Here is a 19552-nt window from a genome sequence, read left to right on the forward strand (position 1 = left end):
TTGGAATGTCCACATCGTAATTCTGTGAGAAATAGAAAGATTGATGGAATTAAGGCTTTTTCATTTACGTCGGACACAGTTGGGAGTGATAAATGCATGGAGAAAATGCTCCAGTGTATTCTGAAGGAAGCCATTTTGAATGTTCCTCAAGATGTAGAGTAAAATCTATTCAACCGGGTCGCAGAAATCTTCATATTTCTTAGACAGAATATCAGACTGGACCGCAAATAGTTCCCTGTCATGTTATAAGAGTTTTTTGTGTCTTTAAAGGCAACATTTCTTCTGGATAAACAAAAGGCATGGGCAGGTATGAGCTAGTGAACCTTTATTTCATCTCTCTTTTTTTCTTACTGCTCTGGCAAACGACGTCATGAAGTAAAATGTTCTTAATTTTCCGATGCGTTCAGCTTGAATATGAGAGCTGAGCGCAGCTGTTAGAAAGCTCAAATTTAACCATTGTAGGACAACATGGCTGGAAGCAGTGCTTATAATTAGTGATATCTAATAGTCTGTGAAGTAAAACTTACAGAGTTATGGGATCCAGAGGTTTTTGACAATGAAATATGTAGGAAAACTATACTTGATTTTCAGAGAAATTAAATCCTTCTACCTGATTCAGTTCTTGATATTCACACTCACACACACACACACACACACACACACACACACACACACATATAATATATATATAATATATATATATATATATATATATATATATATATGTGTGTGTGTGTGTGTGTGTGTGTGTGTGTGTACAAACATACATACATGCGTATATATACGTGTATATATATATACACTATATATATGCCAAAAATCATTACTTGCAATAATTTTACAAAAAATATTTTCCTTCGCTCTCTGAAACTGAAAGCAAAATAATCTGTTGCTATGGATGAATGACTGATATTCGATTGGCGTCGCAAAGGTGAGGGTTATGAGTACTGTGTGCGTTTCTAGATGAAGTAGTGGCCATACAATAGCTTTGCTATTTTATAAACATGTTTGCTATAGACTAACTTCTTGAATATACTTTTAGTCACAAAAGCCTGACCTGACAATATTTTGCGTAATGCATTTTGAGCGTAAATGGCAACTTTGAGCGGAAAATGCTTAATCAGCAATACTATACTTTTGCAGTAGAAATGGACACTGTTCGACGTCAAGAAATAAATGAAAATCCTAAAATTTTGATATGTGAAAGAGTCAGTGAAATAGCCATCCTCTGTCATCAAAATCACAATTTTCTAACAAGAATTCATTTTAATCCAAATTCTACTTTTATTAATATATATCGCAAGGATCTCATGAAAGTGTCGCATGATCAAGCTTTGCGGCATCTTTTAGCACCTTGATTCAAACCTTTACTCGAAGTAGCAAATATTTCTGCCTAAATTTGTGCGAATCTGAAGTCGCGAGAGTTCGTAAGGCTGCGCTTCAAGGACACGAACAGAAGCAACTTAAGTTTCGCCATTAATATCGGGCTAATGTGCGGCAGAACCTTGTGGAAAGACGCTGGCAGATGGCGGAGAGGGAGCGTGTGACACCGCCTTCTGCAACCAGTCACGTCTTTAATAAGAAGAAGCGGTTCCTAAGATGTTCGCAATAGATAAGATTACTCCGTCTCGAATATTTCTAAAACATTAGCCATACAGTAGCTTTTACGTTCGTCTTACTCTCAGCGACAGTTTTTAAGCTTTTTTACAACAGCATTCTGTTTATGGGCAATTATTTTTCTCAGTGATTTAATTTCTAGTAGACTGAAAAGTTGTCAGGCATTTCCAGATACAGGTAGAAATAACGGGTGGCAGTAGTCTGTTCGGAGAAATCTGGCAACTATTCACGTTACTGCAATGATATTTCTGTATTAAGTATTTGCTTTTCATGACAACTAACTAATGGAGGAAAGATGGAATGTGAGCGGGAAGTAATGCTGTGAAAATTAAACAGATTGCGGTGTGATAGCCTGAGGCGGAACATTTCGGTAGCTCTTGGTGCTGCATTCATACAGGCCATTGAACAGCAGAGTCAACCCGAAGAAAACAGGTACCAAGAACAGAGGCAGCCAGTGGTACCACGCTGATCCGTCTACCCATATGAACCTAGAAAGTAAAAAAAAGAAATAATATACGTATATATACATATGTATATAATATATATATATATATCTATATATATATTATATTATATATTATATATAATATATATATATATATATATATATATATATATAGTCCTGTAAGTATACATTCCTAAACACAAGAACCTTTGCGTTATATTGCAAGAATGTTTTTTTTTTATTTAAGTAGGGTTTTGACCCTTCCCAAAAGTGCTCTAAGAACCTAACACCATTCTCGTTGGGGTTAAGTTTGTCAATCTCTAAAGGAAGGGAACTTAGCATAAATACTCTACTGTTTTCAAGAAAGCGTAATTTGACCATTTGCTTCTGGTCGTCAGTCCCAGCCTAACCTGAAAGGAAAGTCGGTTGCATCAATGAACTGACGAGAGGCAACAGCATTCTATAATTTAGGATCGACCTGATTCCGGCCTTTCAGAGCATGTAAACCCCTGCCCCCACCCCCACCCCCACTCCCAACCCCACACTCGCAAAATAACAGGTTTGACACATTGACGCTGCCTAGCCAAGTCACGAAATGAATGCATTCGCCAAGCGTCAGGAGGAAAAATCTATACAAGTCTTTTTATTTGCAATACAAAATACCGTGCTGTATTAAGGAAGCAAGACATTGATTAGGATATGTAATCCTACTCGTTGTGAAGATCCGTTCATTGGTGAACGAGGATAGGTGGTTTCGGAATGATAAATTTCCAATATTAGCTCTCGTGTATGTGTGTGTGTGCGTGTGTGTATCTGGATATGTGTGTGTTGTCTCTGTAATGAGAAAGAACTGCCATGGATGCAGAAAATATATAAATGGATAAAGTTCAATTTAAGATGCATATATTCCTTGCTGTTATATGGGATTATTTCCCAAACAACTGAAAGACCTAAGTTATCTACGGCGATTCACTATTGTAAGAAATATACTGTGGGGAACGTGAAAAATACATGTCTGGATTTTATATTATTTATATTTTTGAAGAAATTCAAACATATCAACGTAGCGTTCAAATGCCCCCATAATCCCATATGCATATATATATATATATAATATAGTATAAACTATATTACCTATATATATATATATATATATATATATATGTGTGTGTGTGTGTGTGTGTTTATATATGTACGTATGTATGTATGCATGTATGTATATGTATGAATAGATAAAAGAAGTTCCTACTATGTTTCTTGTGTAACCCTAAAAAAATTGTCTAGATAATATATATATAGTTATATATATATATATAATATATATATAATAATATAATATATATATATATACATATATATATATGTGTGTGTGTGGGTGTGTGTGTGTGTAGTACATAAAATGCACATGAATAACTGAAAAATGTACATGTATAATTGAAATATTAATTAGAGAAGATTTACATTGAAGTATATAATATCCCTAAGATTATCAAAATACACACACATATGTGCGTATATATGTATAATTGTAGAAGAATGATATACTTTAATATCAATTTTTACATAATGTGGCAGTCTGAACTCAATCATGAGAGAGAGAGAGAGAGAGAGAGAGAGAGAGAGAAGAGAGAGAGAATAATACTGCTTTTCAGCGATGGAGACCCGACAGCACTCAGACAGAAACTGGCAAAACAGCGAGGATTGCGTGACAAAGAATGAGGGCGAAAAACGGAAAGCACAAACAGAGGCTCGGGTAAAGGAACGACAAGTTTGGTAATCAATCAAAAGTGATATTCACTGGTGCAGCAATGAGCTTCAAACACAAAGGTCCTAAGCGTTCACAGAAAAGGCAGTGAATTATGGGTCGTCCAAATTCTTTCCTCTGCCCTTTGGCAGATTTTTTCCTTTTCTTGTCAATTTTTGGATTACCTAGATATTCTGATCTGGATAAATCTGATTGTTTGAATGGACAACTTGCGGTAGAGAAGATGTAATTGTTCCCGGAGATTTTCACGAATGCCCAGTGTAGCATATCATCGTTGTCATCTGTCAGAAGAATAGGTTTTCACTGCTCTATTTAATCAGTGGACAATATGACAAGCTGAAATCTAATGACTCAAAGATATTAGAACTTAACACGAACCATATATAACTTATTGAAAACGATCCGTTCAACTCTTTTGCTTTGCCAGATTTCTTCATTTTTTGTGACAATATAGGTTACGCTTTGGAAATTCTCTTATTCCCTCACCGCCTATTTGCAGTGAGAATTTCGGTTTCCTGCATTCGAATTCATTCATTAAAGAGAATACCAGTCATGAACGATTATATCTGTTTGATAAGACGTATGTACCCACATGATTTTTTTGTGAGTGACATCTATAACTGACGGGTAACAAATCCCGCGTCTAATTAAGTAGTAAGCGGTCTTCCAACTGATGGCAATCATCTCTCAGTATCGCCCTCTTCACTGTAAGTCTGCAGAATGGGGATTCCTTGCCGCCAATCTCCCGTCGAGGCGTGACGCGCCGAGGTGGGGCACAGTCTTGGCTGGCTCCCTCCTTCTCCAACATCAGTGTCACTTTGGACACGATGGGTACACAAGTGCCAGTATATTGTCTTACATATCTCAAAAAAAAATAAATAAATAAATGCGCCTCTCGCACACTTACCAGAAAGTGAGTAAAACAGCTTCTTCTATGAGTCTGAATATATGATACAGGATATTCTGGGTCCTGGGAGCCATTCCGCTGACGTCTACAAAGGTGAACAAGTAAATCAGACCCATCGTGGAGCAGTAGACGATGTCGTCGACCCTGCTGCAGGGCCCTCTGGTCTGGTCGTGGGCGAAAACAGCTCGGGTACACGTGGTTGGTGGGAAGCAGAGGAGCTGGATGGGGGCGGGGGAAAGATCCAAGTCATTCACTTCACTTAGTTGAACCGACAGAGAGAGAGAGAGAGAGAGAAGCGGGGAAGAAGAGGAGTAGTGGGGGTTCTCAGGCAAGAGAAATAAAGTAAAAGTAACAAATAGGAAGAAGAAGAACTGGAAGTAACATGGAAGACTGCGTCAGAGAAAATAGTGGCTCCTGCGTTTGAAAGTTTGGGAATATCGGTGCCTTGATTAACACGCTCTTACACACAGAAATAGCAAAGTATGACTTGAAATCTCCCATATCAATGGAGATTTTCTCAATATGTGCCCTCTATTCTGGGTTAGATTAATCAATTGTTTTCATTGCTAATAATTGTAAACTGGATTAAATCAGTGACACACGCTTTAATTTGAATAAGATCAGTTACAGAATTTATCAAAGAAATCATGTATATCAGTTCTTGGGCGTCGGTCGATTCGTTGACAACAATTCAAATCTGAATAGAATGAACTAGTTTTCACCATAGATAACTCTTTTCGTAATACCATTGGAAGAATTTATCGTTATTAGTAACAGATTTACTGCCAATTAAAACAACAAAGCAACGTACTTTCACCTGTAATGGTGAAAGTACAGCCTAGGTCAAACAAATCAACTCCTGCTTACCTGAATGAGTATCCAGGCGCTCATGGCCAACCAGTGTGTGCTGATGATCACAAAGAACGCAATGAGCAGCTGTGATGCGAAAAGGCCGAACCCCATCACCTTTTGCCAGAAACGAAATCAAATACAGATTAGTTCTTTTACGTGCAGGACATCTCTCTTAAAATCTACAAAGTAAATCAAATTGTGTTCTCATATCTAGGGTCATTAAATGAACGTTTAATTACTTTACAATCGTAAATTGGAAAATATAATACAACTTAAATGTGATACTATTGCAGAATTACCTAAAACCGTCATTTTTCACTAACTTCTCTTAATTGTGAAACGCCCTACCTAATAAAATGCATGTCATATTTTGCTAGAATGGTTATGCTATAGTATCCATGGGAATATTATATATAATAATTATACACACAGATGAACACACGCACGCATAATATATACGCATATATATAATACACATATAATATTAGTTATTAAGTATTATATATATATATATATAGTTATATATATATATATATAAAGAAAGTCTGGGACGTGATAAATGCCTAAATAAAGGTATAAGCCACGAAGGAAAGTGAATCACATTCCTTCGTGGCTTATACCTTTATATATATATATATATATATATATATATATATATATATATATATATATGTGTGTGTTGTGTGTGTGTGTGTGTGTGTGTGTGTGTGTGTGTGTGTGTGTGTGTGTATACATATAAATATACATATATATTTATATATATATATAAAATTTATAATTGAATTTTTTATGCCATAGACTGGTATATAAGCTCCTTCGATTATTTATTTGCACGTTGCTTATCTGATATTAAGTATTAATTGTGCTGTTATTTAGTTATCAAAGATATTCATGCGTTCACGTGGAAACGGACTATTACTGCTAATAACATTAATAGCACTTTAGAAGCAATGGGCATCTGTATTTTCTTCTGTATGTGATTTACATAATAAGCGGGAAATAGGCTCAACATTAAGATTCAATGCAACGTCCTAGTACCGTCATTTTTAACGGAATGAGAATGTTAATGACATAAATACACTATGAAAGGGAAAACCAAGTCAAGAGATTATAGTATATAAAACACTGGATAACCACAAAGTATTGAACATGACTGATTAAAGTAACGTGATGTATATGAGAAAAAGATGCAACTTCAGACACTGCCACGAAATACTGTCATAGCATCGTCATTACTGACCTGTCCTGAAATAGAGCAGAAATGGACCAGAGTCAGCAACAAAAGATTAAGCAAGCTGAGATTGCTGAGGGCAGGCTCCGTCAGACGAATGGCTCGCACGAACGAGGCCACGGACCAGGCCAGAGTCAGCAGTGAGGCTGACATTGCCAAAATCTGCATGATAACTGAAAAAGAAGGCATCAAACTCATTAGCAAAATAATTTTTGGGAAAAAGTTATATTACTGAACGATATATTATCTGTTTCTTTCAGTACATGCACACACTCACAGGCGCGCGCGTGCACACACACACACACACACACACACAACACACACACACACATATATATATATATATATATATATATATATATATATATATATATATATATATATATAGTATTGAAGTTAAAGTAATAATTTATTTTTACATTTTTGTTACTCTTGTTTTATGTCCGTTAAAGTAAGTTTTTTTTCCAGTTTTAGTTTCCATCCACACTTCTGTTCGCACTTTGCTGTCCGCCCTCAGTTCTTAAAAACTACCCAGGCTAGAGATGCTGCAAATTGTTATGTTAATCATCCACCCTCCAAACTTCAAACAGAACCAAATTGCAGCTCTCTAGCCTCAGTAGTTTTTATTTTATTTAAGGTTAAAGTTAGTCATAATCGCGCGTCTTGCAACTATATAGGACAAGCTACCACCGGGTCGTGGTTAAAGTTTCATGGGCCGCGGCTCATGCAGCATCATACTGAGACCACTGAAAGATAGATCTATTTTCGGTGGCCTTGATTATACGCTGTACAGAAAAGTCATTTGCCCCAAAGAAACTTAATAGCATTTTTTACTTGTTTATTTGTGTCTATTGCAGGCTGAACTTGGGTCTTTACCCCCACACAGAGGGTTATTGTAAATTTATAGATACGCCATCTATGTAAGTGTTTTCTATCTTTTCATATTGTTTGGTGGTGATTCAAGTGTTCGCCGCCTATTTATTTTAGTCTCCTCCAGTGACGTGGGGATGTTTTGAGGAATATGCAGCACTAGAGTTAATGGCTCCTTTTAGAGCGGCTTCAGCGCCTTTATTTCCTGACGGCTTGCGGTGGTGTGCTGTATTATTTTGAAGAATCCCTCTACATGTTGCTTATGGCAGCCTCTTGGTGATGCTTGTTCCCTGCCACCTCTATGAACGTCTCTGCAGTTTGTCCAAGGAGTCATGTCAGACACCCTTTGACCTGACATGGTTTTGGTGGCAAGACTTGTCCTCAGCCTGCTTAACTTCTAGAGTCATTAAGAGGCCTCCTATAGGAGGAGAAAACGGTACGATCGCAGACGGTAAATTACGTAATCACGGAATATTATTATGTAAGGTCACTCAAAGAATTTTGCAACATGTGCTTTTCTTACTCGACGTTGGTTGTTAATCACACTGTTAACAGTATAAAAAAGAATGGCGGGTGAAAAATTAAATTGACAAAAAATAATGAAACATTTTGAAAACTTTCGTGCTAGATGACTGGGTAAAAGAGTCAAAGAAGGGATTAATTCAAATCCAAATAAAAGCATCTTAACTAATACAATGATCTTGAATAATCATTAACGAGAGTATGAAAATAAAGATAGAAATAATTGTACCATAATCGTTATCTAAAACACACACACACTAAAATCTCATAACGTTGTATGTTATCGTGTGACACCACACTCAGGCAGGAAAGTTAAATGCCTCTTCACTTGCACAGATAAGTTGGATAACAGACTCAGCCGTGCCACAATATCTCACAGGTCATCGATCATTAGCTTGCACGAGACTAATGTTTCTATCGTAGATTTTGCTCGGCAGCTTGGCGTAAATATAATGACCGTTTATAGATGGATAAGGCAACCGATGGTTGTGCTACTTTTGAAGATCATATCGGATGAGCATTGAAGGAGCTCCGTCTCACTCCCCTGACCCGGTGTTGCCATAAAGAGAGAGCATTATGCTCTCCCTTCAAGTTGATGCCCAAACCATCCGTAACAGGCTATATGAGGCCAAGAAACTATTTCACCACATTCCTGCCAAGACGACCCTCATGACAGAGAAACACAAAGAATACAGGCTAGGGTTTACGTTACAATATTATCCAATGATCGATGATTTCTGAAAAAGCGTCATCTTTTGCCATAAGGAGACATTCTCAACTGGTGGGCATAGTAGTCTTCTTCACTGCTGGCGTTTAACATTAACGAAGTTAATGTTGAACTTCTTGCTAATTTTAATTCTTTAGAAGCTTAGTTAGATAAAAAGAAATACAAAAATTGGCGTAATATATTCGGTTAATTTCATAAGATGTATCAAAATGATTGGCCTAAGTAGCAATGAAAGAAACCAGGAATTACTCATGATGATGATATATATATATATATATATATATATATATATATATATATATATATATATCTATATATATATATATATATATATATATATATATATATATATATATATATATATATCCATATATATATATATATACATATATATATATATATATATATATATATATATATATATATATAGATATATATATATATAGATATATATATATATATATATATATATATATATATATATATACATAAGTGTGATTATATTCTGTATTAAAAAATAGACATGAAATTTGTTCGTCTAGTTCAGTATATATTTTAATAAGCAGTTAGGCAAATAGGCCTAAGTGTCATTGAAGGAAGTCAGAATACATGATGGGAGACATATATAATATATATATATATATATATATATAATATATATATATATATATATATATATATATAGAGAGAGAGAGAGAGGAGAGAGAAGAGAGAGAGGGATACGAGAGAGAGAGAGGAGAGACGAGAGAGAGAGGAGAGAGAGAGAGAGAGGAGAGAGAGAGAGAGTATGTGTGTCTTTTCACTGCTCTACGAGGATAATTGATAGTTATTATGACATTACGACTTTATAAAGAGATAACAGACTCTGCCGAGAAGAGATTGGAAGGTTCCGACTAGCGCTCGTGTGTTTATGAAATCTTTAATGTGTTAAGAGGCCGATCAGCGCACATTTTAGTTGAATAAACTGTGTGCGCTGACAACGTTGAATCGCTCGAATCGGAGGTGGCGAGCAAGTTGACCCAGCGGATGGGTACGTGTGCATGGCGACTGAAGGCAGGTCACACGGTCACAGAGGAATACGAAAAAGAACCTTCGAGAAAAATGGAGTGTGTACGTATGAACAGGCATAAGGGCCAGTGCTATCAAAATATCATGACCCACCCAGACAGAAGTAGATTTATTCGTTCGGGAACAAGCCAGTGACATAAAATTTTGTGAGGTAGGTGGCCTGTGAGAAGGCGCACGAAGGTCCAGTTAAAGGTGAGCCAATATTTTGAGAGTGATAAGACATTGAGTCTTTTTTTACAGTAAACTATATTTGGGTTTTTACTAAAAGTGTATTTTTTCCTCATGTATACAGGAATATAGTTTTAATTTCATTTTATTTTTGCTGTGCATTTCTATTTTTATGCCCATCTGTGTGGTTTTACTTTTTTACATTCTTTGCATTCTGAAGGATAAAATTTCTTTCCCTTCAGTTGGATTCGATGCCGTCAGTGGAGATGGGAATTCTTGACAGTTACTCATGACTTTGGTCATAAAAGACTATGACCTTCCACATGTTAGTTAATGGGGAGAATGTAGTAGTGTAATACAGAGATAACTAATATGAGTAATGAGTCTCATTTGGGAGGTGGTGTGTGGCATTCATTTCGAGATGAGCTTTGAGAATTTATTTAGTGATTTATTTGCCAGAAGTGAGTACACTCCATGTCTTGACTTTATTTTTATCTCATTTTCTTTTTCTTATCATGTTAGTTTTTGGGCAATAAAGATTGTAATTTTGATAGTTCTGAGTTTTGTTTAGCCTTAGCTTTTGATGACACAACTAATGATAACAGAGATGCCAGTTGATGATTTTTCCTAAGGTAAGTGACAGGTTTGTCTATGTTTTATTTTTTTTTATTTTGAGGGGTCTACGTTACCATTTCTTTCAGAGACAAGGGTTAGGCAGATCTTGAAACATACATATGTCAGCAAATCTTTACAAAAGAACGGTCGCAAGCCTATGCCTACAATGTTCACACATATGAAGGAGATGAAACATAAAGATAGTGATGGCCTTTGAGGATAAAAATATTAAAATATAAGAACAGTGAAGACCTTTTAAGTATTGCAGTGAATATCCTTTAAATTATGTAAAGTATAATAACAATATCAGAAAAAAATCGGTTTAAGGGAAACTCTAGGTAGTTTCCCAGGCGCACCAGTAGAGTCAGAGTTCTTTCAAGAGCTGACAACGGAGTTGCCAAATAGCACCAGATGTCACTATTATAAGCTGTTGCCCGAAAAGTTTTGAAGTATGGTGCAAAACCTTTTTGAGCGACTGTACATACGGACATGGAATTTCACAGCTAATATATATTTCTACGGAACAATTTTGTAGATATTTGTTGATTAGGTTAAAGGCGTCCTTCCTGCTTTGTCTCTTACTATCTCGCAAAATTGGGCGTATATAGTTTCTTCTGTGTGCTAGTGAGGTAGGCGATTGTTTATTTTTCGATTTGTAATTGTATATTTTCTTCCATAAAGTACAGTCTTCAAGAGATTCCTTTGTAATTTAAAACACTTTCAAAGTACTTATTAATATATGGTTGTGAAGTGTTTGTGAAGCCTTCTCTTTGAGAAAATAGTTTTTGAATGGTTCTTGTTCTAGTGTAAGGTCCTAGCCATTATAGTAGTGTTACGCCATCGTCTCGAGTATTCATTACACACACACGCACGCGCACACACATATATGAATATATATATAATATATATATATATATATATATATATATATATATATATATATATATATATACATATATATATATATGTACGTATGTGTGTGTGTGATTACAATACCTTTAAAACGTGATTCGTTTATCACACATTACCCAAGGCGAAAAGATAAAAGATAGGGTATAGGTCATGCCTGGTTTCGAATTTATTCCCTAGCCAATGACGAAATTAAATCGAGACCATTCAGGGCCTACAAGATATCTCTTATTTTTTCACCAGTTCTAATGTGCAAATTTTGGCACTCCATTCCTCATTAGGGAATACTGCACCACTTTTCCTAAACTTTCTCCAATTGGCGACATTTGGTTGAGGTGAACCCATGATATCTTGCTGTGATGGGTTGGGGAAAATGTTGAAAACCTCTGGACCCAACTCGAAAAAGGGAAAGTAGAGCAAATAGCCTGGCGAACTTCTTGGGAGACATCTGGAGTAAAGCTTCGAAGTTCAATAGAATTATATATATATATATATATATATATATATATATATATATATATATATATATATATATATATATATATATATATATATATATATATATATATATAGATAGATAGATAGTATATATATATATATAGATATATAGATATATATATATATATATATATATATATATATATATATATATCTATCTATCTATCTATATATATATATATATATATATATATATATATATATATATATAGATAATATACTATATATATATATATAGATGATATATATAGATATATATATATATATATATATATATATATATATATATCTATATATATATCTATCTATCTATATCATATATATATATATATATATATATATAATATATATATATATATATATATATATATAAATCAGGCACACTTACTTGTACTGCTGATCTCTCCTGCCTTGGCTTGGTCGGGGAGGGTCTTGGTCAGGATGTAGAGATGCAAGATGAGAAGGGGAGCATCCTGGATCAATGAGAGCAGAAGATCAACGTTTGCAGCATCCCTCTCCGAATGGATCCAGAGGGCCACGTATCCTCCGCGCGCACACACTCCGCCGGTTTTCCGGGAGCAAGCTGTAAGATAACCGGTCCTTTATGGGTATGAAAATTTCATGCAAGTTGGCATGATCATGCTGAATGGAACCTTTATTTATTTAATGATTACAGTATAGGTTCTTTGTATATATACACACATTTATATATAAATAACAGCAAACGCCACAAAGGAAAGTGAAACAATGGAATACCACTTCAAGGCCTTTCGACTTCTTGTCCTTTACTAAGCAGACTGGTATAAATGTGAAAGTAGGTTTACAAAGAAAGTTCGTGTAAATGACAGATAGGGATTATAAAGGAAAATTTGTACCTGGAATCCGACACACCTGGGGAATTAGTAGACCTACCCAAAACAGGGGTACAATATAAGAGGTTTAAAAACTATTAAGCCCAACTGCTCGGAAGCAGGGACAAGACAATTAAAAGATTATACAGGGCGGTGATGACTGCATCAATGTTATAAAAATACAATTCAATAAATCTCATTTTGCTAAAGAATAATTCTTTTTCTCTCGCAAAATGAACATTTTTACAAAACATATTAAACATACAGATACAAAGAAAATAGTTTGTAATTAAGTCATTGATTTTATCTTTAAGGTCATTCTTAAACATTTGACTTGTTCAAGGGTCCAAATAATACAAGCCAGAGCTAAGATTGAAATTGCAATTAGAAGTAAGTTGTATAATTGCGGATTCTAAAGGATTTCGTGAAAAGACATTTTTTAATCTAGTGATTACTGAACTGCCAGTTCAGTTTTCCTGTGACCGCTATGACTTAAATGAATGAGTATCCCATTGGATGTTTGCCCAATTTTGACAGAATACTTATGCTGTTTAGTAAACCTATTAAGTAAACAAATAAGTGAAAATGTTGTGAGTACCGTTGGATTTGGTTTATCTTTCTTTATATCGAATAGACCCTTTGCTTCAATGATTGCGTCATCCCTAAGTAAACAGGGAAAATATTTTTATCTTCCTCAAAATCATGTTGACATAATTAAAGGTATTGTTTATGGAGCTCCCAATGTTAGCCATGAAAGTAAGTACCCTGCTCGTTATAAGAAAAGTTTGACCTATCTTTAAAAAGACAATACTAGCCGCAAGCTGACAAGTAAAACATGTATCGTAATTTTAGGTAAAGCTGACTACATATCACGTATGCTAGTCCTACTGAATGATGATACGATTTACAAAATAAAATAAAAAAAATCCTCTTCATCAAGTCATAAAAAATTTCAATACACAATGAAAAAAAATCCTTAAGGATAAAAAAAAGAACTAACAGATCAGTTGTCAGTCAAATTCCCTTCGTTACCTTACTTGTACGGATTAGTCAAAACGCACAAAGAAAATAATCTTATACGACCTATCAGTACTGTTGGCTCAATGTCATATAAACTTTCGAAATATATCACCAAGCTCTTGTCCCCGTTTCTTGGAACTATCTCCGATTCTTATATATATAGTTCTCTAGATTTAGTTGATAAATTAAACAAAATAATTTTTATGCCCCACTGATAGATTCGTTAGTTTTGATGTTCTCTTTTTACCAAGGTCCCTATAGATTCTATTTTAGAGTATCTAGTAACGAACTAACCCAGCTTGAATTACCTCTACCTGTAAGTCATATAATTTCACTCACTAGGTTGTACATTTGTGATTGTAAGTTTATATTCAATGGTGAATTTTATCAACAAATATTTGGTATGGCAATGGGCAACCCTTTATCTCCACTCCTCTCAAACTTGTATGTGAACTTCTTTGGAAAACGCTATATCCCTAATATCATTTATATTCCTTTAAAGTGGTATAGTAGATATGTTGATGATATTTTAGCTCATTTGCCTGCTGGTATTGGCGTAAATGATTTACTCTCTAATTTGAATAACCAGGTACCATCAATTAAGTTTACTGTAAAATTGGAGAAAGACAATTGCCTCCCTTTCTTCGATGTTTTGATACAAAGAGAACCATTTCAGTGCAAATTCAGTATTTATAGGAAACCAACCAACAACTTAACTTATGTCCATTTTTATTCAGGCCACCGTCTTAATATCAAAATAAAAAATTTTCCATGTTTTAACAAGCATTGGGCATTGTGAGTCCCCAATATTTGGATCAAGAAATCGAATATATAAGAAAAATATGGACAGAATTGTGTTATCCTTCACATATATTAGATATTTGTTATAATAAAGCCCACAAAAAGTTTGATAGTGAAAGTAACATGGAGAAAGAAACTGCTAAGAACATTCTTTGCTTGCCTTATTTTAGCAGTTATGAAATAATAAGTTAACATTGTTTTCTCCTCTAATAACACACTAAAAGGAATGCTAATAAAAAGGGCTCTAAGAAAAACAACAAAATGATATTTAAAATTCCATGTTTGGATTGCCACTTTTTATTTGAGCCAATCTAGCAAGGATTCAGAAGTAAGAATTAAACAACATAAGTCTTCTGTCAAAACTGGGCAAACATCCAATGGGATATTCATTCATTCAAGTCAAAGCGGTCATAGGATAACTGAACTGGCAGTTCAGTAATCACTAGATTAAAAAATGTCTTTTCACGAAATCGTTTAGAATCCGCAATTATACAACTTACTTCTAATTGGAATTTCAACCTAAGCTCTGGTTTGTATTATTTGGACCCTTGTACAAGTCAAATGTTTAAGAAGGACCTTAAAGATTAAATCAATGACTTATTTACAAATTAGTTTCTTTAAAGATATTTTCTTTGTATCTGTATGTTTAATATGTTTTGTAAAAATGTTCACTTTACGAGAGGAAATTTTTTTTTATTATTTTATTATATTATATTATTTTATTTATTGAATTGTACTTTTATAACATTTTTGCGGTCAGTCACCGCCCTATATAATCTTTTAATTGTCTTGTCCTGCTTCCGAGCAATTGGGCTTAATATTTTGTAAACCTCTTAAATTGTACCCCTTTTTGGGTAGGCCTACTAATTCTCCAGGTGTGTTGGATTATAGGTACACATTTTCCCTTATAATCCCTATCTGTCACTTATACGAGCTTCCTTTGTAAACTAACTTTCATATTTACATCAATCTGCTTAGTAAAGGACAAATAGTCGAAAACCTTGAAGTGGTACTAAATTGTTTCACTTTTCTCCGTGGCTTTTGCCTTTATTTGCACATGTATTATCCAATGTAGCACGAATGAATTGAAAATGTAGAATAAGCTACGAAAGTACTTGTTCAAAGTCCCAGTTTTTACTCACCTTACGTGGATTTTATGATATATATATATATATATATATATATATATATATATATATATTATATATTATATATATATATAGATATATATATATATATATATATATACATATATATATATGTATATATATATATATATATATATATATATATATATATATATAATATATCTATATGTATATATATTTACTATATTTGATTAATTACTATATTTAGTTTTCGAACGTTTACAAATTAATGTCCTTTTTGTTCTTGTTAAAGCATTCACGCCGTGAAATAAACGATGCAAAAGTAATGGTAGACTTCTGGCAGACCAGAGAGATAAAAAGCTTCAATAAAATCATAAGACTTGCAGCCCATATCTCAAAACGAAGAAGCTCCAGACACTCTGGAACCCAAGACAAAAAAAAGAGAGAAAAAAGAAATAAAGAAATGCAGGCTATGTAACTCACTCGAGGCTCTCCTACTTATGGGATCCGACCCGCTCTTCTTTTCTAGCTTAAGGCTGAGCTTCCGAGAACCAAGGATCTTCTCCTTCTGCTCCTTTTTCTCCTCGTCTTCCAATTCCTTCTGCAGACAAGCTTCAGTTGGCATTATGTGAGCCGCTTCCATAACTTCATCAACGAGAGCCTCGTGTTCCAGGGTCTCGTCTACGCTTTTGGTGCCGTAGTATATGATGTCTATTTGCCTGAGATCGAAACATTCCGGATTAGTAAACAAGATTTGAAAGATTGACAAATCTTTGAGAACTTAACCATGCTGTCAAAGTGAATGATTATACACCTGTTTTTACCGTTTAAAGTAAAGACGATTTTATCAAATTCGTGCCAATGTGCAAAACACGTTTTCATTTTTTTCTTTTTCGTATCTATAAAACCAGCGAGAAGTTGGATCAAACAGCTTTTCATAGCCCAGGATTAAAAAGACAAGAAGAAGAAGAAGAAGAAGAAAAGAAGAAGAAGAAGAAGAAGAAGAAGAAGAAGAAGGGAGAGACTTAACCAGGAATGAAGCGATGTAACCGGGTATTAATAGAGGAAAAGAGGTCCAGAAGCAACCAAAGAAATAGAAAATGTGTTTCTCATTTTCATTGCTAAAGTAAATTTACGTTATTGTGTCAAACAAATCAGTTCGCAAAACATGAGAATCAGTGTGCGTAAGTGCTAATTAATTCTCAAAATGCTTTATTCTTCATTGCCAAAATATATTGACACAATAGTTTTAATAGATTACAATATCCTAGTATCCTCCCACGTACATATGAAAAGTGCCATGCCGAAAATAAAATGAATTTGACCAAAAGTATCTTTAAAGTGACTTTAGATCCAATGGCTTACACTGGGCTTTACTATGTATTCTCAAATATCTTATTAAGCATGATGCCTTCTTCAACCTTTGAATAAAAATACTGGAGTTAAAAAGCCTCGATAGATATGTTTAAAAATAAAACTAATCGTGAATTCGTTTCTTCTTCTTCTTCTTCTTCTTCTTCTTCTTCTTCTTCTTCTTCTTCTTGTCTTTTTAATCCTGGACTATGAAAAGCTGTTTGATCCAACTTCTCGCTGGCTTTATAGATACGAAAAAGAAAAAAAAATGAATACGTGTTTTGCACATTGGCGCAAATTTGATAAAATCGTCTTTACTTTAAACGGTAAAAACAGGTGTATAATCATATATATATATATATATATATATATATATATATATATATATATAAAGTACAAAAAACCATTAAAACACTCTGGTTTAAAGCTAGGACTATATTTCGGTGGACTGACTTCTAGAAGCCAGTCCACCGAAAACAGTGTTTAAATGGGCCTTTAATATTATACTTGAGACATATCCTGTTTTAACAGAAGAATTTATATATATATATATATATATATATATATATATATATATATATATATATATATATATATAATATGAAGACAGGGACTTCACGAAATCCCTAGGGAATATGTGAAATTACCAAGTCGCTTAGGAACATTTGAACCCCGAGGGTTAGTACTAACCAGGGTGTGAACAGTGATTCATCTATATACTGTTTCGCCGAGTTTTAGTACTAGTCCCTGGGGGGTCAAATGTATTTTGCCGTGTTTAGTACTAGCCCAGGGGGATCGCATGTCCCTAAGTGCATTTGATCCCCCAAACACGGCGAAACAGTGTAGATAAATCAGTTTCGCCGCTTTTAGTAATAGCTCTCGGGGATCAAATGTTCCTAAACTAATTGGTTATTTCACATAATCCGTAGAATTTCGTGAAATCCCTGATTTCACATATTTCATGTAACACATTTTATATATATATATATATATATATATATATATATATATATATATATATATATATTATATATATATCGAGCTACAATGTCCTTTAAATATCTAATTCGCTCTACCTCGGAATTAATATATTTTCATATATGCTTAACCGAAGGGGAATTTTTTCTCGATAATAGATTTACCTGTACTTGGGCGCGAACGCAGGTACATTATAAATCCAGGACCGTCAGTGGAAGCGATACCACCCAACCCGCGAGAGGCTTAAAGGTATATGTCGTCTCTCACCTCAAATACTTTCTCGCGCTGAAGTATTCGTTGGTTTGGAGACAACATCAACCCGCCTCGACTCCGGTAGTTAAGTAGCGCTTTTGACAACACGTAGCATTTTACATAAGTCATATCACATTACCGTGATTCATATACATATATCGAGCTACAATGTCCTTTAATATCTAATTCGCTCTACCTCGGAATTAATATATTTTCATATATGCTTAACCGAATGGGAATTTTTTTCTCAGATAATAATTTTACCTTTGCACTTTGGGCGCGAACGCAGGTACATTATAAATCCAGGACCGTCCTGGATTTATAATGTCACCTGCGTTCGCGCCCAAGTACAGGTAAATCTATTATCGAGAAAAAAATTCCCCTTCGGTTAAGCATATATGAAAATATATTAATTCCGAGGTAGAGCGATAGATATATTACGTTTATTCAATCACCTTGTCCAGTCAGCGGCCAGAAAAATTTGAACCATTCATGGGGGATAGGAATTTCCCTTGGAGGAATTTCCGGTCTTCTTCGTAGGTTTTGCCGGCGGGGGCGGGGGGAGGGGGTATAAATCAGTTGAGCACTAGGGACATAACAGGGGAAAATGGGCAGCTAGATAGACCCTTCCTAGGTATATCTATTCTACCTTCAACTTTGTGCTGGCCGATTTGCTTCTTTCCAAACGAAAACCGCTCCCATGCTTGGCCTGAGATGGCCCAGCTGATCTGCGAATGCGCTCGTTTGTTCTCACACCTTAAACAGTCTTCGCCGCGGTCAGACGTGACCGCCGCTGCATCGTCAGCCTTTGTTAGCCTTCGCTGGTTGAAGTCTGCATCCAATCTCAAGATACATGCACACGCAAGCTAAGGTACGTGCAGAAGTTGCAAAGTCAACCAGCCCCTACCTCTCTCAGATAAAAAACTCTCCCCTTTTTTCCATACTCAATTTCCCATTTCTCTCTGACGAGCATCCTTTGTGTCCTACCTATTAC

The 19552-nt window shown here is 34.8% G+C and overlaps 1 protein-coding gene across 1 annotated transcript in view; it reads right to left on the bottom strand.

The window, feature by feature from the left end:
• Nucleotides 1–754: 754 nt before the first annotated feature.
• LOC135200685 (uncharacterized) overlaps nt 755–19552 on the bottom strand; it is a 67270-nt gene continuing 48472 nt past the window's right edge. Inside the window, exons 7-12 of the mRNA XM_064229293.1 lie at nt 16459–16694; nt 12583–12777; nt 6827–6990; nt 5602–5700; nt 4735–4952; nt 755–2105 (exon numbers count right to left, since the gene is read on the bottom strand). Of these exons, the coding sequence (XP_064085363.1) occupies nt 1946–2105; nt 4735–4952; nt 5602–5700; nt 6827–6990; nt 12583–12777; nt 16459–16694 (1072 nt within the window). The 3' untranslated portion in view covers nt 755–1945. The remainder of the gene's footprint in view (nt 2106–4734; nt 4953–5601; nt 5701–6826; nt 6991–12582; nt 12778–16458; nt 16695–19552) is intronic.

Source organism: Macrobrachium nipponense, chromosome 27 (genome assembly GCF_015104395.2).
Source record: "Macrobrachium nipponense isolate FS-2020 chromosome 27, ASM1510439v2, whole genome shotgun sequence".
Taxonomy (NCBI): domain Eukaryota; kingdom Metazoa; phylum Arthropoda; class Malacostraca; order Decapoda; family Palaemonidae; genus Macrobrachium; species Macrobrachium nipponense.